This window comes from Alosa pseudoharengus, unplaced genomic scaffold, assembly GCF_046254945.1.
Source record: "Alosa pseudoharengus isolate Yale_2024_CS ecotype anadromous, Long Island Sound unplaced genomic scaffold, YU_APseudo_1.1 YU_APseudo_1.1_scf_12, whole genome shotgun sequence".
Lineage (NCBI taxonomy): Eukaryota > Metazoa > Chordata > Actinopteri > Clupeiformes > Clupeidae > Alosa > Alosa pseudoharengus.
In genome coordinates, this window is record NW_027468587.1 from 10,218,245 (window position 1) to 10,243,954 (window position 25,710).

The 25,710-nt window shown below is 43.7% G+C and overlaps 2 protein-coding genes across 2 annotated transcripts in view; both read left to right on the forward strand.

Moving 5' to 3' along the window:
• LOC143118320 (dual specificity protein kinase CLK2-like) overlaps positions 1–611 on the forward strand; it is an 8,300-nt gene extending 7,689 nt beyond the window's left edge. The window contains exon 11 of the mRNA XM_076279396.1: positions 1–611. This exon is cut by the window's left edge and continues 215 nt beyond it. The gene's annotated coding sequence lies outside the window, so the exon portion shown is untranslated.
• A 4,440-nt stretch (positions 612–5,051) lies between these two features.
• cyp11c1 (cytochrome P450, family 11, subfamily C, polypeptide 1) lies at positions 5,052–24,881 on the forward strand. Its single transcript, XM_076279642.1, has 13 exons — positions 5,052–5,260; positions 6,821–6,908; positions 10,277–10,424; positions 12,092–12,132; positions 12,167–12,363; positions 14,000–14,155; positions 15,091–15,308; positions 17,211–17,414; positions 18,107–18,291; positions 18,824–18,990; positions 19,219–19,297; positions 20,203–20,412; positions 24,771–24,881. Exons 1-13 carry the CDS (start codon positions 5,052–5,054, stop codon positions 24,879–24,881), a joined length of 2,013 nt encoding a protein of 670 aa, XP_076135757.1.
• Positions 24,882–25,710: the final 829 nt, after the last annotated feature.

Sequence of the window (25,710 nt, forward strand, 5' to 3'; positions counted from 1 at the left end):
CACACACGCACACATGCACACACTGTCTCTCTCTCTCTCTCTCACACACACACACAAGCACACGCACACACACACACACATACACACACCACACACACAAACTAACACACACACACACACACACACACACACACACACACACACACACACACACACACACACACACACAAACACACAAACACACTGAACACATCTGAGGCTTGTTGTGATCTTGTGATCTCTGCTGGCAAGAGGTTTAACTGATGACATCACCACTAAGAAGCGTGAGTTGGGCAGCCTACTTCAGCATGTCCCCCTAGGGCTCCGCCCTCTCGGTGTGTTTCATAGTGAGCAGGACTCTCTGATTCGTCAATGACATTTGATTGACAGCTCTTGTTCTGTGCAGAGGCATAGTGAAGAGACTAGCTATGTATCAATATTGCTTTAATTTTGTAATGATGGTTGTAAGTAAACTGTAGCTGTAAGGCACACACACACACACACACACACACACACACACACACACACTTCGACCATGGATTATTTTTTTAACACTAACTCCAGAATTAAGACAGTAAGTGGTAATGTCATTCCTCAGACACACGACAGGCATGCTTACACATTGAGCTGTTTTTGCATTGATGCCTCAGTCATCTGACACATTTGAATTCTTCAATAAAAACAATCGCTTTTCTGTCACTAATCTTCATTATGTCATTATATGTGTGGATATTTGGTGTGTGTGAATGCAGAATATTATCATGTATGCATGTGTATTGTGTATATATGAACATATTTTATAAGTGTCTAAGTAATTCTATGTATGTGTGTGTGTGTGTGTGTGTGTATTTGTGTCTGTGTGTGTGTGTGTGAATGGATATGTGTATGTGTGTGTGTGTGTGTGTGGGGGGGGGGTTCCCAGGCTTGGCAGTCTTTTAAGATGTGCTCAGTTTCACAGTGTGTGTGCATGTTCCAATCTTGGCAGTCCTTTCACATTGGCGCCATCTCTCTCTCTCTCTCTGTCTGAATGTCATGATTGATTTATGTGTGTGTGTGTGAGAGAGAGAGAAAGAGAGAGAGACAGACAGAGTGAGAAAGAGGGATTGAGAGACAGAGAGAGAAAGAGAGGCAAATGATCCATGTTGTTTCTTGTTTCTTAATGAGAAAGGTGATGTCCTGTCCTTGCTGCCACCAGGTTGTGTTGTTCACTGACCTGAGTCTTGCCAGCTGGCTTACTCATCAATGCCCCCCCCCGTCACTGCCTCTCTCTTCCTTCACCTTCTCCCTACACAATTAATTCACTCATTCCTTTCTCTTCCTCTCCCTACACAATTAATTCACTCATTCCTTTCTCAGTCAGAGAGTATTCAGTCTCTCTCCCATCTGATCTTCTGGTTGCAGAACTTTGTCACTTTCTTCTGTGTGTCAGAAGTCAGGATGAGGCTTCACTGTCCTGCCCGCTTGTCTCTGTGTTGAAACTGCACTTTTGTTGATGTACGTGTGGATGCTGTGCATTTGTGTGTGTGTATATCATTCTGTTTGTTGTGTTGTGTTGTGTCTTTGCTGGTGGATATATATATATATATGTGTGTGTGTGTGTGTGTGTGTGTGTGTGTTATGGGGTGCACATGCTGACTCACATGCCAGTCTCGTGTGTTACTGGTCATCACCGTGACCAGTGGACTCGGCCTGTTGTTGTAATGATCTTAGATGTGGTAAGAAGGTAATGACCTCACCCCCTGCTCTGACACCCCCCCGCCGCAAACAATATTGAACCCCCCGCCCAACACACACACACACACACACACACATACACACACACTGCTGGTGTCCTTCACGTGTGCAAAACACTGATCTCTCTCCAATCCCTTAAGTAGCTCAGGGAAGAGTGCCCACGGCTACCCCCCCCCCCTCCCACACACACACACAGTATAACACATATACACACACACGAGAGAGAGAGAGAGAGAGAGAGAGAGAGAGAGAGAGAGAGAGAGAAATGCACACGCACAAAAAGGCAGAAACATACACCATTCCCCCGCCTGCCACCAAACATCCATAACCTGACTGCACTGTGTCCCTGCATGCATAATTACAAATTCATTTGGGTGTAATCATATTTGCATAATAACGCAAAGCCACCAGGTCAGTGACACTAAACCCAGTGTATAATTTATGCAAATGAAATGTCATTTAAAAGCCCATGGCATTTACACAGACGACATGGCTCCATTTTGTCCTATTCAGCTCCAGTAGCACACAGTGACCTTCAGCCCGACACACAGACAGACAGACAAACAGGCAGACATGCCCAGACTTCAGTTGGGCTCAGCGTTGTCTGCCAAACCCAACCCATCTCATCCCAGGCTGGTACCAGCGGATTATGCTGCTGCTGCCAGCGTCTCTGTTTTCATAATGCCAGTCACGGAGGGTACGGAGGGCACGTCACAGCCACGACCATCATCACATCCTGCCTGCAGTCTGCTTATGCTAATGTGGTCATACCAGTACCAGGTCATACCATACTTTCACATCATCCTAACGCTGCTATCTCTATGGCAACAGATGTGGTATCATAGCTACAGGTTATAGTACAACCAGATGCTGATATATTTATGGCATCAGATGTGGCATCACAGCTACAGGTTATAGTACAACCAGATGCTGATATATGTATGGCATCAGATGTGGCATCATAGCTACAGGTTATAGTACAACCAGATGCTGATATATTTATGGCATCAGATGTGGCATCATAGCAACAGGTTATAGTACAACCAGCTGCTAATATATTTATGGCATCAGATGTGGCATCCAGACAGCATCATTTGTGAGTGTGCATGTGTGTTTATTTGTGTGCCACCTTGTTATGGAAGATTGATGAGGGGCCGTCTGCTTCGGTAATTAATGGTGTCATCTGTCTAAACAAAGAGAGCGATAACAATCCGACAGGCCTTGAAACACACACACACACACACACACCTTTATCTCTCTCTGGCTGTGTTTTACTTGTGTAGATTTATAGGGATGGGACAAAATAGTGATCTGACAATTCAGTTCAAAATATCTCACAATAATTGAATAGAATTCAGTAAAGAACAACAACAACAGTATGTTAGTGTGTTCTGATTAGTGCCAGTATGTTTATGTGTTCTAGTGTCAGTAAGCATGAGTCAGCAGACGGCCGCACACTGCAGGCTTTTGTAGCAGCCTGTTCAGCTGCATCACCAATCCACCTGTCAGCAAGTATCACAAACATACATGCACACACACACACACACACACAGAGGCATTAGCAGTACCTAAAGAGGTAAAGAGGCCATGAGGTTTAATAATTAGCCTGTTGACTGTAGCTCAGCACCTGATTCTAACCCTTTTTTAATCACCATTGTCACCCACTGCCTCTTGCAGTCATAGCAAAACTGTCTGGGCTATGCCAATTCCTTCTTGATGGCCCATACCATGGGGGCGGCTGTGTTACCATGGGGACGGCTGTGTTACCATGGGGGCGGCTGTGTTACTATGAGGGCGGCTGTGTTACCATGGGGGCAGCTGTGTTTGGAATAGATGTGGCCCTGTTCTGGCCCCAATGCGGCCCTCATCTATTCACGTGAGCTGCTGGCAGGAGACTCACCAACTTGCTGGTGTGTGGACGCTGATATAGTATTGCTTTAGTCTAAAGGCCAATTTGGGACATTCCAGCTAAATACAACCGTCCTTGCACTCTCGTGATTGCCAAACCTCCCTCAAGTTCACATTTACCCAGCATGCAATGTGGCATGATGTGGCGTGGCATGATGTGCCGTGGTGTCAGTAGCCCTACCTGTGCTGTCATATTGTGTGTGTGTGGGGGAAGGGGCACGTGAGCCAACCGTGTCTGTCCTGCTCTGTGCTAACGAGATTCCCCTGCACTAAGGGCTTTAGGCCAGTAATCTGACCTGCACCGGTTGGGGGCGAGCCCTCGCTAAACCTCCACTAGCTACAAACCACACTTCCTCCTCGGAGACACACACAGCCAGACCACGAAGGAACAAGACGGGAAAGAGAGACAGAGAAAGAGACAGAGAGGGAGCTGAAAAAGAGAGGAATACGCTGTGGTGACGGAGGAGAGGACGGAGAGACAGACGGACAGATGAAGGGGGAGAAGGAGGAGAGCGGAGTGGAGGATATTATCTTCTTCCTCTTGTATGCCTGAGGAGCGGTCATTACCAGCATCCAGCTGGTGCCTCCAGCCAAGGACAAATAGACAGACCAGACAGGTAAACTCACACACACACACACACACACACACACTCTCTCTCTCTCTCTTAGACACACAGTAACGCTACCGGATGGTGGCTGAGACTAAGGCCAAACTGGACTTGATTTGGCCATGATGTGGCTCATATCTGGCCTTGGGGTGTGGGGCTCTGACGAGAGTCTGTCCGGGTCTGTGACTCTCCACAGAGAGCTGCACAGCCTTGGATTATCAAAGCACTGTTGCAACTCTTACAATGGCCTTGCATTTGTGTGTGTGTGTGTTGGGTTGGTAAGAGGGGGTCATATTTTCCTCATACTGAGGTCAATTATCCTAAAGATCTGAAGCTCATTCTCTCTTGACCAATGCTGTAACATGTCTGTTGTATGAGGATGTCTTAGGTTTCACACTAAACATTATTTCCTAGGATTAGTTTTTCTGCATAAATGTCAATGTGTGTGTGTGTGTGTGTGTGTACTGTATGTGTTGATGCATGTGTGTATGTGTTTGTGTGTCCTTGCAGACCCGGGCCTATGAATCATCTTCATCTGTGTGTGTTTGCTCACAGATGCTTGGATGGACAGAACATACAGTCCTAAATACGTAAACTCTCTCTCTTACACACACACACACTAACACACACACATACAAACACAGAGATTCATTACGAGCATGAATGAAACAACTCTGTCCTTCATCAAGGTTAAACAGCACATCCATACACTAGTTCCCACTGACAGATAGCTACAGCTAGTCATCGTCCACCCACCCTACCACATCTACCTGTCCACACACACACACACACACACACACTGCCCTACCCTGAGTCTCCAGCATGGACTCGTTGGTGAAGAAGAAGCTGGCTGCCCCTGTGAAGAAGCTCACCTCTTGTGTGACAGGGGGCAAAAACTGCCACCTGTGGAGCAAGTACCGAGGCAAGAGGGGCAAAGCAGGGAGGTCCAGGGGCGCCGCTGGACAGCGCTCCAGCTACCTCCAGGACCCATGCGTCCCGCGCTCCTATCAGGCCGACCTGGAGAAGGCCAGGTGAGAGAAAGTATATATACTCTTTTGATCCCGTGAGGGAAATTTTGTCTCTGCATTTATCCCAATCCGTGAATTGGTGAAACACACTCAGCACACAGTGAACACACAGTGAGGTGAAGCACACATTAATCTCGGCGCAGTGAGCTGCCTGCAACAACAGCGGCGCTCGGGGAGCAGTGAGGGGTTAGGTGCCTTGCTCAAGGGCACTTCAGCCGTGCCTACTGGTCGAGGTTTGAAACCGGCAACCCTCCGGTTACAAGTCCGAAGCGCTAACCAGTAGGCCACGGCTGCCCCTAAAGGCTGTAGGCCTCAGAGAACCTCCACTAGAGAACCGCAGGAGCTCCTCCCACACGTGTCTATCAGGACTGCTACGTTTAACTGGCAAGCCGTGTTTTTATACAAGTTCAAGTTTTATTTAATGCTCACATGGCTGTTCTACCAGGAAAATACATACACGAGCATTAACAGGTTGAGCAAAAGAGTTAAAAAGATGAATAGGTTATATAAGTTAAAATATGTACATAACATTAAGATGAGTAACAAGGTATTTAAAACTAATGTAATGTTCCATTTATAAGTCTAGTCAGGACTCTTTTATATACTTTAGGTTTACTTTAGTATAAATGAGTTAATTAAATATTAATATAATCTATAAAGAGACATGCAAATGGACCTGACTTGGTTTCTCCAGCAGTGACAGCATGTACAACAGACTTCCATGTTCTTTATTATAGTTACAGCCAATACACTTTGGGCTGCGGCATGTTTTGACATCGTACATACTGCTGTATGGCAGACTAACAGACACAGATGACTATATGCTCTTTGCATTCCTCAGATAGTTTTGGATCTTTCAAGAGGGGTCTAAAGACGTATCTGTTCAGTTTACATTTAATTCAATCATTGTTAGAGTTATGCTTTGTATATTTATGGTGTTTGTTTATTTTCATTATTGTTTTGACATTATTGTTATTGTTACTATTTTGCTTAGGCCAATGTTGACTTACCAATTTTACTATTTAACTATTGCAAGGTTCATATGCTGTAAGTCACTTTGGACAAAAGCTTCTGCTAAATACAATACCCATAATCATAACCTTAACCATGTCAGTGTCATATGAGCCAATGATGTCTGATAGTGATCTACAAGGCAATTATGTCATATGGCATAACAGCAGTATATACGTGTCATGACTGACAGTGACCCAGAAGTCAGTGATGTCATATGACTTAACAGTATATTAGTGTCATGATGAACAGTGATCTTAGTCTATGATGTCATGACTTACCAGCAGGACATGAAGTATCAGTGTCATGACTGACAGTGACGTATAAGGCACTGGTGGGATGTAGTCACGTGACTGACAGTGATGTATAAGGCACTGGTGGGATGTAGTCACGTGACTGACAGTAATGTATAAGCCACTGGTGGGATGTAGTCACGTGACTGACAGTAATGTATAAGCCACTGGTGGGATGTAGTCACGTGACAGACAGTGATGTATAAGGCACTGGTGGGATGTAGTCATGTGACTGACTGAAGCTGCTTGGTGGTTCCAGGAAGCAGCGAGAAGCTATGAATGCTCAGAAGAATGCTGAGAGAGCAGCCATGAGAGCTCACTTCAGGAGGAAGTACCAGCTCCCTAAGGTTATTATTATTATTATTATTATTATTATTATTATTGTGCGTGTATGTGTGAGTGTCTGTCTGTTGCCATGTGTAAATCAATCAATGTCTCGGCCAGATCAGACCCAGATCAGAATCTGGCCAATCCATGTTCCTACTGGAGGAAGACCTTACACTTGAAGCTGAGCTTGCTATGCACATTTAGCAAACGTTTGTTCTCAAACTCTACGTAACTGAAACTCATTGGCATGAATAGACTTTATGAATTAGTCATGATTATATCAGTGGATTATGAACAAGGATTACATCATGTTATCTCATCACATGGGGTGACTAATGTCATACACAGATTAGATAACTGTGTCTTGTCCACATTCAGTGGACTGGGCCGTATACGTGTATGTATTAGTGCTTATTAAGGTCTACATTATGCACCATTAAACATTTATTAGGTCTTTATTCAGCAATTTCTTATTCTCACTCAATAGGTGATTTATTGTTGGTAAATCCTTAATAGGTTAACTAGTTGATCTTGATATTGATATATAGTATGGATGAACATAGAAACGTTATAGTATTTTAATACACTGCCATAATAAGTTACTATTCTGTCATTATAAGTCACATATTCGAACAGTGTATTAAGAGTCTCCAAACTCTGTTTTGAGCCAAACTATATACACAAGCAACCTTACATCAAGACCAACTAGTTGTTTAAAGGTTCAAACAAAACAGAGAGCTAGCTAGCTACTCCCTCTCCCTCCCTCCCAGTGCAATTGAAACTCTCCTTAACGCGCATCTCGTCGGTGATTGGTTGGAATAGTTTGTTATGTTTTTATGATTCAGGCTGGACCAAGTTGTTTTTGTTGCCGTTTTTGGACTGTCCACAGAGACCGTTTTTTTTTTTTTTTTTTTTTTTTTACAGTGTATTCAGGGCATGGGCAGCTAACGGATAGTGAAGTGATGTGCAGAGGGCATGAAATTGGCACCCGCCCACACGCCAAATGCGGGTAACTTTTGTGATTGGCGGGTGAAACTGTCAATGTACCTGCCACGTTGGCGGGTAGCCAATAAGACAACACAACACTGAGCAAGGAGATGCACTGTCCAGATTGCCGTTTGCTCGGAGAAAGCGAGATCAAACCCATTTGCAGGGGTGGGTAGTAGCCTAACGCGTTACATTTTTTTTTCGATGAACGGCAAACGACTTTCCTTTTTCAAAACGGTAGCTTACTTCTACTCTTACTCAAGTAAATTTTTGAGCCAATAATCTACTCTTTTACTCCGCTACATTTCAATTGCCTTACATTACGAGTACAAGTTTATTATTGGAGAAAGTATCTCGAAGAGGGAAAAGCGCACCTCTCCCAGGAGAAAAGAAACAGGGCTTCAGAATGCGTTAGCCCACGATTATAAAAGTAATGCCTGGCCTAGCTAACAGCTCAGTTAACACAATGACGTACAGTTGCTGCATCTTCTGGTGAGGCTGCCAGAGTAGCAACGAGACTAGAGGTAGGCTATGATGACATGACACGGAAACTTTCACGTATATTCATTTCTGGCCAGCATCGTTCAACAATCACATTGGACAAGGAAAGTAGGCCTACAACTTAATTTACAAGCAAATCAAATGCACTGGAAATCGAGCATACAAGTTAGAAAAAGCCTAGCATTCATTTATGTAGCCTCAATGTTGCAGGACATGACATGAGACGGTCGGCTGAGAAAACAGATAGCCTGCTCTGTCGCTCTGCCCGAGTGGATATGCCTATTATAGCCTAAATATAGGTCTACCCATAATATAGCCATTGTTTTTAGGTTACATTGTCTGTATGGTGGAGTTATAACCAGACTTTTAGCAATGCAAAGCAGAAGAATCAGCTGCAATGTATTGAAAGACTGCTTTTCAATCCATAGCCACGTAATGCTTATTCTGGCTATGACAAAGTATATTAAATAAAATATATTTGAATTGGGCTTTTAAAATATGTTTGACTATATGATTAGCCTACAGAGGAGGAGAAAAGCAAATAGGCATAAAGGATACTTTTGTATCCCTTTAAAGGTCCATCAAAAATATTAAAATGTAGGCCTACAAACTTGTTAGGCCTACTTGAGTAATTTATTAACAAAGTACTTTTTTACTTTTACTTGAGTACTGTAATGTGTATTCTGTACAAGTTCAAGAACCATTCTTATGCATTTTCTGAGTCGTTCACCTTTATTTTGGGCACAAAATAATTTTGGCTGGTAAAAAACCACTGTGGCAGGTGGATTTCAAAATTCACCTGCCACAGTGGCTGGTGGACAAAAAAGTTAACTTCAGGCCCTGGATGTGCAGTATGTGACAAAACATTTTTTAGCTTAGAAATCGCGTAACATCGCTTAAAACACCATTAAGAATAATAAATTGTTCAATTAAGACCTAATCCCTGTGAAATTATTTTATTAATTATTAATACAGACACTAATATATTGATCAACATACACATATTAGTTATGGTGTAATGGTTAACAGGCATTCCCTAAAAACGAAAGTGTTACCTAGCCATTCACATTGGCATGCAACCATCCTGATCCTAACAGTCATCTTCTTAATCCAATACATCTGAGACAATAAATCCAGGCAGCATGAGTCAGCCTGGTCCTTAAAATAGTGCTGATCTTCAGTATGTCATGTCATGTCAAAAGATTACCATTTCAAGGTGAAATCAGCCCTCTAACGTTGGTTTCGCCATGCCTGGAGTGTGTGTCTTTACCCGAAGGCTAAATTGGGTGTAGCTTTAGCTCTGTGAGGTCATGAGGGATTTAGAAATGCCACACAGGAGTCTCCCAGATGGACTTGTGGCCCTGGGGGGTATGTGGCTGTCCATCTTATGAGAAGGACCACAGCACAGGCAGTAAATGCATATGTCTCATGCTTACTAGTGTGGAAGCATCATATAGCCTAATGCTCACTGATTCAGAGGCATATATTTGTGCCATCTGATGCAATGCATTTTGTGTGATGTCTAATAATCAATCAGTCTTTACAAACAATTTACAAAGTGCTGAAGACTATTTGAAGCACATTCAGAGTTTACAGTTTTTGCCCATTGCTTGAACACTATAGACACATGCTTAGACCAAAGTAACAAAACTTAAGTAACACATCTATTCAAAATACTCATTATTCATTATTTATGAATTCATTATTTATGCACGATAATAGGTGTACATTTTAGTTTGGGACCAAAACGACATCAATCATTGCAGTTTTGAGTAAGAGCAGAAGAATGCATTTACAACTGAATAGCTTGTTAGCTCTCTAGCATGTTAGCTTGTTAGCTCTATAGCATGTTAGCTCTCTTTTTTAATGTGCTTTCTTCCTCCTCCTTCCTTCTACCCAGAATCGCAAGGATCCCAGCCGCCTGAGAAAGGTAGGAGGTAAGGTGGCTCTCCCCCGTGAGCTGGCGGCCATGATTCAGCCCGACGCCCCCTCCAAAGAGGACACCTACAGCCTGCTCAGCGCGTTCCAAGGCCTTAGCATTAACATGGGATTTCTCACTGGAGAGAAGCACACCAAGACCCCCACCCATGTCAGTAAGGACTGCAAGGTCATGTGAGCTGGCGATGGCCCTCTGTTGCACGTCTCTATTGGACTGAATTTCCTAATTTTTCCATCATTTTCACTGCGGAACCAGCATGATGTCATCGTGCAGCATCCCTTCTACTCACCAAGTGTCATCAGGTTCTGGAGGGATACGATGACTGATTGGCCAGTGTAAATGACACATTCCCAGCCTTTAGAAAAAAACACACGCTGTATGTGTCTTTCACACATAGGACCTTCAAGAACACATTCTGCTCTGTAGTCAGGGGGAAGAGTAGGAATGATGGTTTCCTGATTAGTTCACCTCATGTGTGGAGTTTAGAAACCCCCCAGGGATCAGGTCAGAAGCAGTTTATTATGATCCACTGGCACTTTGATCCCTGGCAACACCAGCCTGGTATTGCACTCTGGCATGGTTGTTATGACCAGAGACACAGCCCTTTTGTGTCCGTTCTTGATAAATTGGATACCCCCTTACTGAGTGGAACCCCAGTATGTTGAAAATTGACCTACATTTCCCACAGTGTGTTAGGACTGAAGTGAACTTAATCTGAAGTTATAGGAGATAGCCTAGGTGTATACTGTTCTATATTACAGTATTGAAGACTGTCATGTTTCTCTTATTATTATTTGTTTTTCTGTTCTCCCCCATGTTATGTAAATATTTAGCTCTGACTTGAATGCAGTATCTTTTTGTTTATCTGTAAATATTCTTAATTTCTTTTGGACCCAAACTCTTTTGGTTGTTTTTATTATTGTGTTGACATATGCTCATGATGTGAATTGATTTCCTATACTATATGTACTTTAATAGCAAAGAGGCTGTATTCTTTTTTAAAGCTGTCCAAGCGTAAAAGCACTTTCAATTACCTCTTTAGAAATAAAAAAAAGCAGATGGCCAAATTTAGTTTGATTTATTTCTAAATGTACACAGTGGTATTGAACATGTAATAACGAGTGAAAGGAAGAGTAGAGATGCAGAGACATTTTTGACTCTACATTTCCACCCAGTCAATTTGTCTGTAGTTGTGTTTCATCTCATTTGAATTCCAATTATAACTGCAGAGCAGTGGGCACATCACAATAGTTTAGTCACTTTAATCATACATTTTTCCCAATGTATATTTATCTTGTTGATTCACCACATTGCTAAAACAGTAGTCCTTGCGTAGGGGGAGTAGATCTTGTTTGTGTGTGTGTGTATGTGTGTGTGTGGGTGTGTTCTCGTTTGTGTGTGTGTGTGTGTGTGTGTGTGTGTGTGTGTGTGTGTGTGTGTGTGTGTGTGTGTGTGTGTGTGTGTAAGTGTGTAAGTGTGTGTGTGTGTGTGTGTGTGTGTGCGTGCACGTTTGTGTGAATGTCCATATTTGTCATGAGGCAGCACAACACTGCAGTGTTGGTATTTCTTGAAATCTTGCCCCTCAGTCTAAATAAATCAAGAGGCCCAGGCCATTGTAAGATGGGAGGGCAAAGCAGAAGATGGATGAGATGACGCCCCAGAGAGGGAGGGGGAGGAAGGACAGGACCAGCCCTCAATGGCAAAACTCAGGGGATGGAGAGCCAGACTGACAGTGTGAGAGAGACGACAGACAGCAGGGAAGCCATGCTGTGCTCTGTGCTGCGTCTGCCAGCGCCACCTCCAGCCTCCAGGGCCATGTGTGTGTCCGTGATCACCCCGCGCGTCGAGGAGACGGTCAGACAGACGCAGAGAGGGCTCGTGGACAAGAGGGGAGCGGGCCATGGAGGGCGGGTGCGGCCATTTGAGGAGATACCGCACACAGGGAGCAACGGGTGGGTGAACCTGCTGCGCTTCTGGAGGGCCGGCAAGTTCAGTCAGCTGCACAAACACATGGAGGAATCATTCAATACCCTGGGGCCCATCTACAGGTAAGATGCCTACCCTACACAACACCTCCAACAGCCACACCAGAGAGAGAGATAAGGGGCAGTGTGGATAGATAGATACGTAGATAGAGTTTTTGCTTTTTAACTAGGTGGCACTATACACCAAATGAGTGGTTATGGGACGGGTTGACATGGCCTCTTGAGACCAACATCTATCTATCTATCTATAAAGCAAGAAGCGTCTGTGTGTGTGTCTGTCTGTGTGTCTGTGGCACGCATATCTCACTGACCGTTTGTCAGACCGATTTCAAACTTGGCAGGGGTCTTGCTATGGGCATGAGTAAGTGCAGTGGCAAATTTGACGTTGTTTAAATAAAAATGCAAAAGATATTGTTAAATATATCGGTAAAAGAAGCACACATTGGCTTTCGCCGCTAGCCACTCCCCCTCCCACACAGCACTGTACTGTAAGCTACCAGTGAGGATAGAAGCAGGGCTTTTGGCAGAACTGGATCAGTGTAGGTTACACGGGTAAAAAATTAAATGAGTGCAAGATGTGTTAACATGTCTGACCTCAACAATAAAGACCCCCTGTATGCGGTTTGCTTGCATAAAATGACTCCGCGGATTTTACAACAACACGCCAACACACGCAGGTATAGTGGCTCTTCTATACCTCTATGGGGGGGTCAAAAAGTCTAAAGCCTCGCACGAAATTAGAGCATATGAAGAGGAATGGAAAGAAACATTTGCGTTCATCTTAGCTGGTTTCAAATGCAAAGCCTGTGTGTCTGATTTGCAATGACACTGTCACTGTTTGAAAGTTTGAAAGTCTAAAGCCTCGCACGAAATTAGAGCATATGAAGAGGAATGGAAATAAACATTTGCGTTCATCTTAGCTGGTTTTAAATGCAAAGCCTGTGTGTCTGATCTGCAATGACACTGTCACTGTTTGAAAGGAATATAGATGGCACTAGCGGCACCTTCAATATGGCCTATCTGCTCCAGACAGAGGCACGAGAGTGCAACATTGAAGCGCTGGCTCAGGGATCAGGGATCAGAGAACACGATCACAGTGCGTTCTAGGGTTCTTTCTCATATTAGTTTAAGCACCCACGGTCTGGTGGGTGAATACCGGTAGGCTATTTGTAAATCGATTATAAATTAAAAAATATTTAAAAAATCGGACTACCAGAATAATCTGGCGGGCCAGCTTTGGCCCGCGGGCCGCCTGTTGCCAACTCATGCCGGAAACCATGACATTCTCCTCTCTACATTATCTTGGGAGTTGGGAATTTCTGGGAAAGCTCTTAACTGGTTTGAATCAGGGATCAGGGTCCCTTCTTTTCATCAATCAGCCAAAGAGGACACATGCAACTCTTCACTCATGTACTGTCCATTGGCTTTCTATAGGAGCCAGAATTCAATTCCATGATCCAGTCCTACATCCTCAATGGCCCACTGCAATATTGATTTTTGAATGTTAAAATTGGTGAATAAACTCTAATAAGAGGTGGATAAACTCTATTTCTGAAATTTCAGAGGTGGATAAACTGTGTTTACTTGCGTTTAGCCTCCACTACATCCCTGCTTGCACGTTCTAAATATGCTGCTTTAGATAAGAGCATTTTGACGAGTGCACCGTGTGTCCCCTCCTGCCCTGTTGGTGGCGCTGCAGGGAGCACATGGGCTCTGTCAGCACGGTGAACATCCTGCTGCCGGGGGACATCGGGGAGCTGTTCCGCGCCGAGGGCTTCCTCCCCCGACGCATGACGCTGGAGCCGTGGGCCACACACAGGGAGACGCGCCGGCACTGCAAAGGAGTCTTCCTCAAGTACGCATGGGTGTGTGTCTGTGTGTGTGTGTGTGTGTACTTTATGTGTCTGTGTGTATGTGTGTGTGTCTGTGTGTGTGTGTGTGTGTGTGTGTGTGTGTGTGTGTCTGTGTGTGTCTGTGTGTGTGTCTGTGTGTGTGTGTACTGTATGTGTCTGTGTGTATGTGTGTGTGTGTGTGTGTGTGTGTATGTCTGTGTGTGTGTGTGTGTGTGTGTCTGTGTGTGTGTGTGTGTGTCTGTGTCTGTGTGTGTGTAAGCTTCTTATGAATGTGTGCATGTGTGCAGGTATGAATGTGTGTAGTAGAGGGGCCTTTTACATTACTATTGACTTCCTTACTGTAAATATTTGGATCTTGCGTTGATGCTTTTGTCTAGGGATCCATATTAAATCCATGCTCTCAGGGTGGGTACATAAGGGTACAAAGGTACAAAGGCTTTTATGTGTGTGTGTGTGTGTGTGTGTGCGTGGTGTGTGTGTGTGCATGGTGTGTGTGTGTGTGTGTCTGTGTGTGTGTGTGTGCGTGGTGTGTGTGTGTGTGTGCTTGATGTGTGTGTGTGTGTGTGTGTGTGCGTGGTGTGTGCATGTGTATGTGTGTGTGTGCATGGTGTGTGTGTGTGTGTGTGTGTGCGTGGTGTGTGTGTGTGTGCATGGTGTGTGTGTGTGTGTGTGTGTGTGTGTGCGTGGTGTGTGTATGTGTATGTGTGTGTGTGCATGGTGTGTGTGTGTGTGTGTGTGCGTGGTGTGTGTGTGTGTGTGTGTGTGTGTATGTGTGTGTGTGTGTGTGTGTGTGTGTGCGTGGTGTGTGTATGTGTATGTGTGTGTGTGCATGGTGTGTGTGTGTGTGTGTGTGTGTGTGTGTGCGTGGTGTGTGTGTGTGTGTATGTGTGTGTGTGTGTGTGTGTGTGTGTGTGTGTGTGTGTGTGTGTGTTCTCAGGAATGGCAATGAGTGGCGGTCAGACCGGCTGCTCCTGAACCGTGAGGTGATGATGAGTGGTGCGGTGCGGCGCTTCCTGCCCCAGCTGGACGAGGTGGCTCAGGACTTCTGCCGTCTGCTGCGCTCCAGGGTAGAGGCCCGTGGGGTCACCCTGGACGCTGGGCACCACAGGCTGAGCCTTGACCCCAGTGCTGACCTCTTCCGCTTCGCTCTGGAAGGTCAGAGTGGTCAACATCAAACATGTTTTAAAGAAATTCTGGCGCTCATGAACGTTATATTTTTAAAAGTCAGGTAAAACATGCCTATGCAATTCGGCATTACTGCCTTCATCAGAGCATGACAAAATGGTTGCCTTTGGGCTGTTCCTTCTACTAATCAAACATGTCTGTTTCATTTCATTTGTGTACGTCATCTGTGCATAGACACATTTTGCATTCACTCACATACGTTTGCAAGCAGTTGTTTGTTTTGAGTCTGCTGTGGCTGTTTGCAAACACTTGCAAACAGTCTCAGGAAATGAAACAATCTGCAAACATACATGTATACTGGATGAAGGGTTGCCGTTGAGATTGAACAATTTGAAATCAGTGTTTCCCATACACTGACTTATTTGTGGCGGCCCACCACAATATCAACATTGACCACCACACAATGATTTTCCAAGTTGTACGAAATTGTGCTTAAAGCTGGTTAGCATCATAACCACTCTGTGCTCATTTGTTAAAAACTGTTGCATTCAAGTTAATTCTGCAAACCTACCACCACAAATAGAATTCAATTCTTTGGGAAACACTGGAAATGTTTACCCCAATACATTAAAATTAATTAAAGTTATTCAAAGAAAATGTGGTCACATGGGCCACTCACCACTGTCCACAAAGGAAGGCAGGAATGATACAGAAGTAGGAAAAGGAAAATATGTTTTTACTAATGTTTTTTTTCCCAGGCACATGCCAGCCAGGGATGTATTCTGTATTAGTGTATATGAGTTTGTTTGGAGAAGCATTCCTGTTTCGCAGACCTTCTGTTTTGTCAGGACAGTGTGCAGTTTCCTTGAGAGCTAAGACACACACTAAGTTTTAATTACGCTTCCTAAGCTAGGTAATCTCTGTTGGCCTTACAGGAACATTTCAGCTATATGACACCTCAGACATTAACACGCACGCTCACAGCACACACACACTGCCCTTTACCTTCAAAGTCATGCTTTGGCTCAAGGTTAGCAGCGATGGTCATTATAGGCCCTGGCAGCTGTTACCCACAGGACACTATAACACCCCCACATACTCATTAGATATGCATTCTACAGCCATCGTGCTTTGTTTTCATTTCCCATCATTAGGCACAAAAGAGACCAACATGCGCATATTCAAATGCTCCATCATTAGGCACAAAAGAGACCAACATGCGCATATTCAAATGCTCCATCATTAGGCACAAAAGAGACCAACATGCGCATATTCAAATGCTCCATCATTAGGCACAAAAGAGACCAACATGCGCATATTCAAATGCTCCATCATTAGGCACAAAAGAGACCAACATGCACTCTCTCTCGCTCTCTCGCTCTTTCTCGCTCTCTTTCTTACACAGACACTGATTACACATGCACACACACACACACACACACACACTCGTATGTAAATATAGCTGCTGGGTATCGCTGAAAGCCGATTACATTTTCTCGGCAGGCTGGGGGTCTTTGATAGACTCCTTTGATTTGAAGGCACTGAATGTGCCACATTTCCAGTGGTGAACACACGATGGGAGTGAGTGTGTGTGTGCGTGTGCGTGTGTGTCATGTGTTAGGGCTTTGTGGTTAATTTAGGGGTGAATAGTTGAGGGGCTTCCACGCTACTGACAAACTCTTTGAAGTTTTTGGATAGGATAGGCCATCTTTAGTTCTTGTCATACCTACAGTCTTTTACTGTAGGGCACAAAATTTCATTTTTTAATATATACATCTGCTTTACAGTGTTCCTTACAGAGGCACACACACACACACACACACACACACACACACACACACACACACACTCACACACACACACACACTCTCACACACACACACACACACACACACACACACACACACTCACTCACCCCTTTTCTGTGCGCAGCCAGCTGCCATGTCCTGTATGGTGAGCGGCTTGGCCTCTTCTCCTCTACGCCATCTCAGGAGGCGGAGCACTTCATCCTGTCTGTGGAGAGGATGCTGGCCACCACCACTCCGCTCCTCTACCTGCCTCCACGCCTGCTGCATCACCTACGCGCCCCCTTGTGGATTCAGCATGCCACTGCATGGGACAACATCTTCAGCCATGGTGACTAACATTTGACCGTGCCACCCTGACCCTGACCGGGCGACTAATAAAACTGCTGGAGCAGGACGGAGAAGGGAGGAGTCAATACAGCAAAAAACAGCAAAAACTACAGCAGAGAACTGTAACTCTACATATTACATACAGCACAACCTCACTACAGCACAACCTCACTACATCACTACACACAACCTCACTACAGCACTACACACAACCTCACTACAGCACTACACACAACCTCACTACAGCACTACACACAACCTCACTACAGCACTACACACAACCTCACTACAGCACTACACACAACCTCACTACAGCACTACACACAACCTCACTACAGCACTACACACAACCTCACTGCAGCACTACACACAACCTCACTGCAGCACTACACACAACCTCACAGCACAACCTCACTACACACAACCTCACTACACACAGCCTCACTACAGCACAACCTCACTACACACAACCTCACTACAGCACTACACACAACCTCACTACAGCACAGAACTGTAACTTTGCCTGTTCACCGTTACCATTTCACATTGTTTCACTCATACCACAAATACAAGCTTGGATTGTGCAGTCTTGCTAGATAATATAGACAAATATTTTTACTCTTCAATGAAATATGCCATCAGTTATCAAATTGATCTCTCTCTCTCCCTCCTCTCCTCTCTCTCTGTCCCCAGCTCAATCTCGTATCAAGAAGGGGTATGAGCGTGTGTTGTTGGAGCAGCGGGGGATGTGTAAAAGGGCAGAAGTGGGCCAGGGGCAGCTCGGCGGGGTGCTGGGGCAACTCTTGGAGAAGGGGCAGCTATCTCTGGAGCTCATTCAAGCCAACATCACAGAGCTGATGGCTGGGGGTGTCGATACGGTGAAGACCGACACAATATCAAACACATTATTACATGAACCAGATATCTGCATACATATTTATTGTGTATATGTTGTGTGTTTGTATTGTGTGTGTGTGTGTGTGTGTGTGTGTGTGTGAGTGTGTTTGTATTGTGTGTGTGTGTGAGTGTGTTTGTATTGTGTGTATGTGTGTGTGTGTGTGTGTGTGTGTGTATGCGTGTGTGTGTGCATGTGTGTGTGTACATGTGTGTGTGTGTGTGCATGTGTGTGTGTACATGTGTGTGTGTGTGTGTATGTGTATGTGTGTGTGTGCATGTGTGTGTGTGCGTGTGTGTATGTGTGTGTGTGTGCATGTGTGTGTGTGTATGTGTATGTGTGTGTGTGCATGTGTGTGTGTGCGTGTGTGTATGCGTGTGTGTGTGCATGTGTGTGTGTGTATGTGTATGTGTGTGTGTGCATGTGTGTGTGTGCGTGTGTGTGTGTACATGTGTGTGTGTGTGTGTGTGTGTATGTGTGTGTGTGCATGTGTGTGTGTGCGTGTGTGTCCTCAGACAGCTGTCCCTCTGCAGTTTGCCCTTTTTGAGCTTGCCAGAAATCCCGAGTTGCAGGAAAGAGTGCGAGAACAGGTGCGGTCGTCATGGAAACACGCAGCTGGGGACCTCCACAAAGCCCTGCAGGGGGCGCCACTGCTGAAGGGGACGATGAGGGAGACGCTCAGGTGGGACAACACACACTCACACACACACACACACACACACACACACACATTCAGATTACCACGCACACATATTCATCAATGCACACATATGCAAAACCAAAGTGCAATGGTGGACTTATGCCTGTAGTATGAATATTGAGTAATGGCTCTGGATCCTGAATAAGTAGTCTTTTTTTACACATATGTTTTCCTTCTTCTGTATGTCCCTCTGCCTCCTCCCTCCTACAGATTATACCCGGTGGGGATCACAGTACAGAGGCACCCCATCCGCGACATCGTGCTCCAGAACTTCCACATACCCGCTGAGGTGAGCCGCCGCTAAATACCCCCACATCTTCTCATTTCACTCTCCACTACTCTCAATCTCTCGCTCGCTTTCTCACCCCCCCCCCCCCCCCCTCTCTTTGTCTGTCTCTCTCTGTTTCTCTCATGTTTTCTCTGGCTCTCTCGCTCTGTCCCCAATCTCCATCTCATTCTCTCTCACTCTATGACTTTCCCTCTTTCTTTCTCACTTATTCTCTCTCTCCCTCTCTTTTACTCTCTCTCTCTGTCTCTCTCATTCTTTGTCTATTCTCTTTCCCCCTCTCTCCTTCTCTGGTGCCCTGTCTCCCTCCATCTCTCTTTGTCTAGGTACTTCCTATGCAGCCATTTGCTCTTCTCCCTCCTCGACCTTTTGACCTCTCTGACCTCTGTCGCTCTTTGGTGGAGGACTCAAATCGATTGTTTTGATTTTTTTTTGGCTCCATGGGAAATGATGACATCACTCCTATGCAAATGAGCATGGAGGTTGAGCTCTCATTGGCTCCATGGGAAATGATGACATCCCACCTATACAAATGAGCATTGAGGATGAGTTCTCATTGGCCTCTGCTGTTAAAAATGGCACTCAAGCGTGAAGTCATTAACTACTATATGTGTCTGTCTTCACAGCGCTCTCTCTGCTGTCCTTACCACTGATCATTATCCTCTTCCTCTCTCTCTTTCTCTCTCTTTCTCTCTTTCTCTCCAAGTCTCTTTCCTCGGCCACTATTCATATGAATATTTTATTTCCCATGTGATACCTAACTTCTGTATAACAACGTCACTAAAAGCAGAGTTCAGCGCTACATTCACTAAATATCTGCCTTGCTCACTTTATCTCCTCTGCCCCACCCCACCCCACCCCACCCCTGCCCCACCCCACCCCACTCCTGCCCCCTTCCTCTGCCTCAGACTCTGGTGCAGGTGTGTCTGTACCCTTTAGGTCGCAGTTCTGATGTGTTCTCTGATCCGACTCGCTTTGAGCCGGAGCGCTGGGGGAACTCGGAGGCCGGGGAAGGCCAGGAGAAGACCGGGTTCCGCTCGCTGGCGTTCGGGTTTGGGGCGCGCCAGTGTGTGGGCCGCAGGATTGCCGAGAATGAAATCCAGCTGCTTCTGGCACATGTGAGTGAACACACACCGTTAACAACACACACCGTTAACAATGTCCTTACAGCCTCCTATACACACACCATTAACAACACACACCGTTAACAATGTCCTTACAGCCTCCTATCCCTTTCAGACCCCACGTCCATTGGAATGGACATGACATATTTTTGGGTCTAGACCAATGAAAATCTGTGATTTCACCATTTTAATTATGCTTTGTAACTGATTGGATCCTGATGACCCAATCAGAATGCAGTTAGGGCCTGTAACTTGATCTGAGAGCACTTCAGACATCAGACAAGACAAGCATGGCTCTGAAGCTAAATAGGAACAGGAGTAAACACATTTTCCCCCTCATAAATATTAATTTATGTTTATGATAGCCTTACCAATTTGCACTCAGTATAATTCTAACAATTGCAGGTGATGATATTTGAAGTTAGTTTGAATATATTTCATAACCGTGTAGTACAGGATTTTTTCAAAGTTTAATGTCCATCCCAATGGACATCAGGTGTTGGGAGATGTTAGCCAACACTCATTTAGGCACTCACCAGGCAATGTTTTGACATATCCTCAAGACCCAAGCTATAATTTTGAATGCATTTTTTATTTATTTCAGCTATTTTGGATGAATGTGCACTCATTTTACTAAAATGTGTCGTCATTTTTACTAAATCATGCTCTCATTTTATTAGATTGTGCACTGAATTCAGTCAAATGTGTGCTTGGTTTACTAAATAGTGTGTCCATTTTGCTAAATGGTGGGCTCATTTAGTCAAATTGTGCTATTTTTTTGTACAATGAGTACACATTTTAGTACAATGAGTGCACTATTTACTAAAAAGAGTTATTTAGTAGACGAGCACACTATGTAGTAAAACGAGTGCACAATTTAATGTGTCGTCATTTTTACTAAATCGTGCTCTCATTTTATTAGATTGTGCACTGAATTCAGTCAAATGTGTGCTTGGTTTACTAAATAGTGTGTCCATTTTGCTAAATGGTGGGCTCATTTAGTCAAATTGTGCTATTTTTTTGTACAATGAGTGCACATTTTAGTACAATGAGTGCACTATTTACTAAAAAGAGTGATTTAGTAGACGAGCACACTATGTAGTAAAACGAGTGCACAATTTAGGGTGCGTTCGTAAATTCAACACTGAAAATAGAATAGCTCTCTCAAAAAACTAGTTTATTACATTTTACATAACATTTTAATATATTGTGTGCACGTTTTACTAAATTGTGCGTATGTTTACTAAATTTAGTAAAACGAGTGCACTATTTAGTATAACAAGCGCATGATTTAGCAATATGTGCACACAATTTAGTAAAATGAGTATACGTTTTCTGGATATATAATATCTTGCAATGACTACTCTAGGGTTCCGTTCTAACCATATTACAATCTATTCTTGTTAGTATAAGAGTACGATCTGGATGCTCTGAGAGTGTGACACTTTGAATAAACGAACGATAATTCCACCCACATTTTACGAACGGTTAAAAGTTAAGAGTTGGCTCAGAGCGCTTGGAGTGGCAATTTACAAACGCACTCTTAGTAAAATAAGTGCATAATTCAGTAAAACGAGCGTATATTATCTTGATATACAAAAACAATCTTGCAATGACATCTCCTGGGGGGTGTCATTGCAAGATTTTCTATGTATTGAGAAAACATACACTCGTTTTACTAAATCATGTGCTCGCTTTACTAAATTGTGCACTCGTTATACTAGATTGTGCACACATTTTTGTGTATTGTGCGCTCGTTTAACTACAGTACATAGTGTTTTCATTTTACTAAATCGTGCTCTCGTTTTATTAAAAAGTACACTTATTTTACTAAATTGTGTGCTCTTTTTCCAAAAATTTAAATGAGAATGTGATGAAATAAAATGAGTGCAATTTAGCAAATGAGCCCACAATGTAGTAAAATAAACACACTGTTTAGTAAAACAAGCACACGATTTACAAAATTGAGCGCACAATTTAGTAAAATGAGCACACACACTTTAGTAAAGGACATTCCCTCCATATACACAAGCAAATATGTTGCAGAAATACCCCCGGTGTTCCTATTGGATCATGTAATTAAAAAAATCAATTTAACAGTTCAGTTCACAAGACTGTGTGAAAACAACAGTGCAAAATGCAAAACACAACGCAAACTGTGTGTGTATATTGAAAACTGCTAAACATTTTGTACTAGCACCACAGGTATTGTGTGGACGCAATCTGGCACATTTGTTAATGTGCATGTTTTGACCTGCTCATAGACATATAAAAACATTTGGACACATGCAAACATCCAGTTCCAAATGTTTAAGTCATATGTGATTGTTACTTTCAATACTATATGTACAAAATATAGTGTTTTTTTTCCCTAAGTCCTCATGTCATTTTACACCTATTTAGTCGAGGCGTCCATTGTAATGGACATTAAAAAATAGTAATAAAGACATGATTTATCAAATAATTATTTTTTCCCCTTTATTTCTACATTGGAGAGGAGTAAAAATCAGCTGAATATTTTTTTTTTTGCTCAACAGAAAAAAATCAGGTCTGAAGGGTATACACACACCGTTAACAACACACACCGTTAACAATGTCCTTACAGCCTCCTATACACACACCGTTAACAACACACACCGTTAACAATGTCCTTACAGCCTCCTATACACACACCGTTAACAACACACACCGTTAACAATGTCCTTACAGCCTCCTATACACATACCGTTAACAATGTCCTTACAGCCTCCTATACACACACCGTTAACAACACACACCGTTAACAATGTCCTTACAGCCTCCTATACACACACCGTTAACAATGTCCTTACAGCCTCCTATACACACACCGTTAACAACACACACCGTTAACAACGTCCTTACAGCCTCCTATACTGTGCATAATGATGTTCTCTACCCTAATGGTCTGTCACCATGGTAACCTCATCCTGTAAACCTATACTAGTGTACATGAGTGGCAGGGGTTCAGGAGGTAGAGGAGTTGTCCAGCAACCGGAGGGCTGCCGGTTCGAGCCCGACTCCTCCTTATTCTGTCGAAGTGTCCTTGAGCAAGACACTGAACCCTAAAGTGCTCCTGATGTCCAGGTGTCCTTGAGCAAGACACTGAACCCTAAAGTGCTCCTGATGATCCTGGCAAGCCTCCGCCATGTGTGTGAATGTGAGGCATGAAATTGTAAAGTGCTATACAAAATGCCGTCTATTTACCATACTATATACTAAGAAATATAAAGCTGTTACATGCCACCCTGTAGCAAATAGTAGTACTGTGTGTTTCAGCTTTTACTGTGCTTATTATTATCTACTCCATGAACCATTTTGCTGATTAATGTATTTGTTTCCTCTATTCGATTCAGTGATAGTGCTCACATGAGACTCTTTACAGCTTATTGGTAATTGCTCTGCCTCTCTCCAGAGTCTGGTATCACAGGACCATTACAGCTACATCAGCAAAGATGTTTAGAAATAAATCTGGACAGGAAGAGATGAAGACCAGAAAGAGAGGGTTGTGGGTGCATGAAAGAGAGAGGAGTAGACGACTGGGTAATGATATAGGCTACTGTAAGGAAGTGATGAAGAAAAGGGATGGATGCTTATTTAAATAGACAAGTGAGATGAAGGCTTAGGCAAAAAGATGAAGTATGGAACCCTGAAGATGTCATTGCAAGATGTTTTTTGTTTATATCCAGAAAAAGTGCGCTCACTTTACTAAATGATGTGGTCATTTTGCTAAACTGTGCTCTAATTTTACTAGATTGTGCTCTCAATTTACTAGATTGTGCTTGAGGTTTTTAACTGTGCACACATTTTACTAAATCGTGCGCACGTTTTACTAAATAGTGCTCTCATTTTACTAAATTGTGCTCTCAATTACATTTTTGTAAAATGAGTGCACAATTTAGTAAAATGTGCACAGGATTTACTAAATTGAGCACACAATCTAGTAAAATGACACCACAATTTAGTAAAATAAGCACACAATATACTAAATTGTGCGCACAATCTACTATCTAAAATATTATATTATATTACAATCTAATATACAAAAATATCTTGCAATGACACCTCCCAGGCTCTGTGTACCAGAGCAAAGAGGAGGAGAGAAGAGAGGAGGACAGAAAAAAGGAGCAACATTCCATCATTTCATCATCAATGCAATAATGTACCGGTCAGAACTGCCTGCCTTATTTATCTCCCTTCTTCCTGCTCGTCATCCATGTCTGTCTCGCTCTTTGTCTTTCTTGTTCTGTGTCACTCTGCCGTCTGTGTCACTATCGCTCTCTCTGTGTCCTAATCTCTTCTCTGTCTCTTTCCACCTCTCCCTGCCTACCCAGATCCTGCTGAACTTCCACCTGAGTGTGTCATCCACAGATGATTTGAGCACAAAATACACACTAATCCTGCTGCCTGAGAAATCGCCCAGCATCACCTTCAGTACTCTCTAAGGATACACACGTGTCACACACACACACACACACACACACACACACACACACACAAGCACGCACGGACAACTGAAGAGAACACCCAACTTCATCTGAAAGGTCACCCAACCACACTAGTGTTTTGCTTTTGTCTTGGTCAGTAATGCGTCTTAGCCTCTCCAAAACAGATGTTGTATGTTACCATACAATCTAGCACCAAACCCACACAGAAATATCAGTCAGGCACTAAAATGTCAGTCAGTTTACTGTTACTGTCACTGTTTAGTTTCACATAAGCATGTTTTATTAATTGCTATTGTACTCAATAAGTATAAGTATAAGTATATATACTTTTTTGATCCCATGAGGGAAATTTGGTCTCTGCATTTAACCCAATCGGTGAATTAGTGAAACACAAACAGCACACAGTGAACACACAGTGAGGTGAAGCACACACTAATCCCGGCGCAGTGAGCTGCCTGCTTCAACGGCGGCGCTCGGGGAGCAGTGAGGGGTTAGGTGCCTTGCTCAAGGGCACTTCAGCCACGGCCCACTGGTCGGGGCTCGAACCGATCCAATCAATGTCAATCAAGAAATAAGACCTTTGATTTTGAGTCAAGAGGCTATAAAATCCACATACTAGTTAATCAACGAAAGCCTCCTTGAAAGCGATGTGTCAATGACTTTGTTCAACCCTTTCTAATTACAGGATGATGTCCACATTTCAAGTAGTTGTTCATAATCACATAGGCCTACTGCAGGGGTTCATAATCACATACAGTAACTTTGTCCAATATAAACGCTGCTCCAGTGCATGGCCTATGTCCACACACAGTTACACGGATATTGG

Coding starts and splice junctions, on each gene's coding strand:
- cyp11c1 (XM_076279642.1), top strand. CDS start 5,052: ATGGACTCGTTGGTGAAGAAGAAGCTGGCTGCCCCTGTGAAGAAGCTC. Junction 5,261..6,820: donor GCCGACCTGGAGAAGGCCAG/GTGAGAGAAAGT, acceptor TGGTGGTTCCAG/GAAGCAGCGAGAAGCTATGA. Junction 12,364..13,999: donor ACCCTGGGGCCCATCTACAG/GTAAGATGCCTA, acceptor GTGGCGCTGCAG/GGAGCACATGGGCTCTGTCA.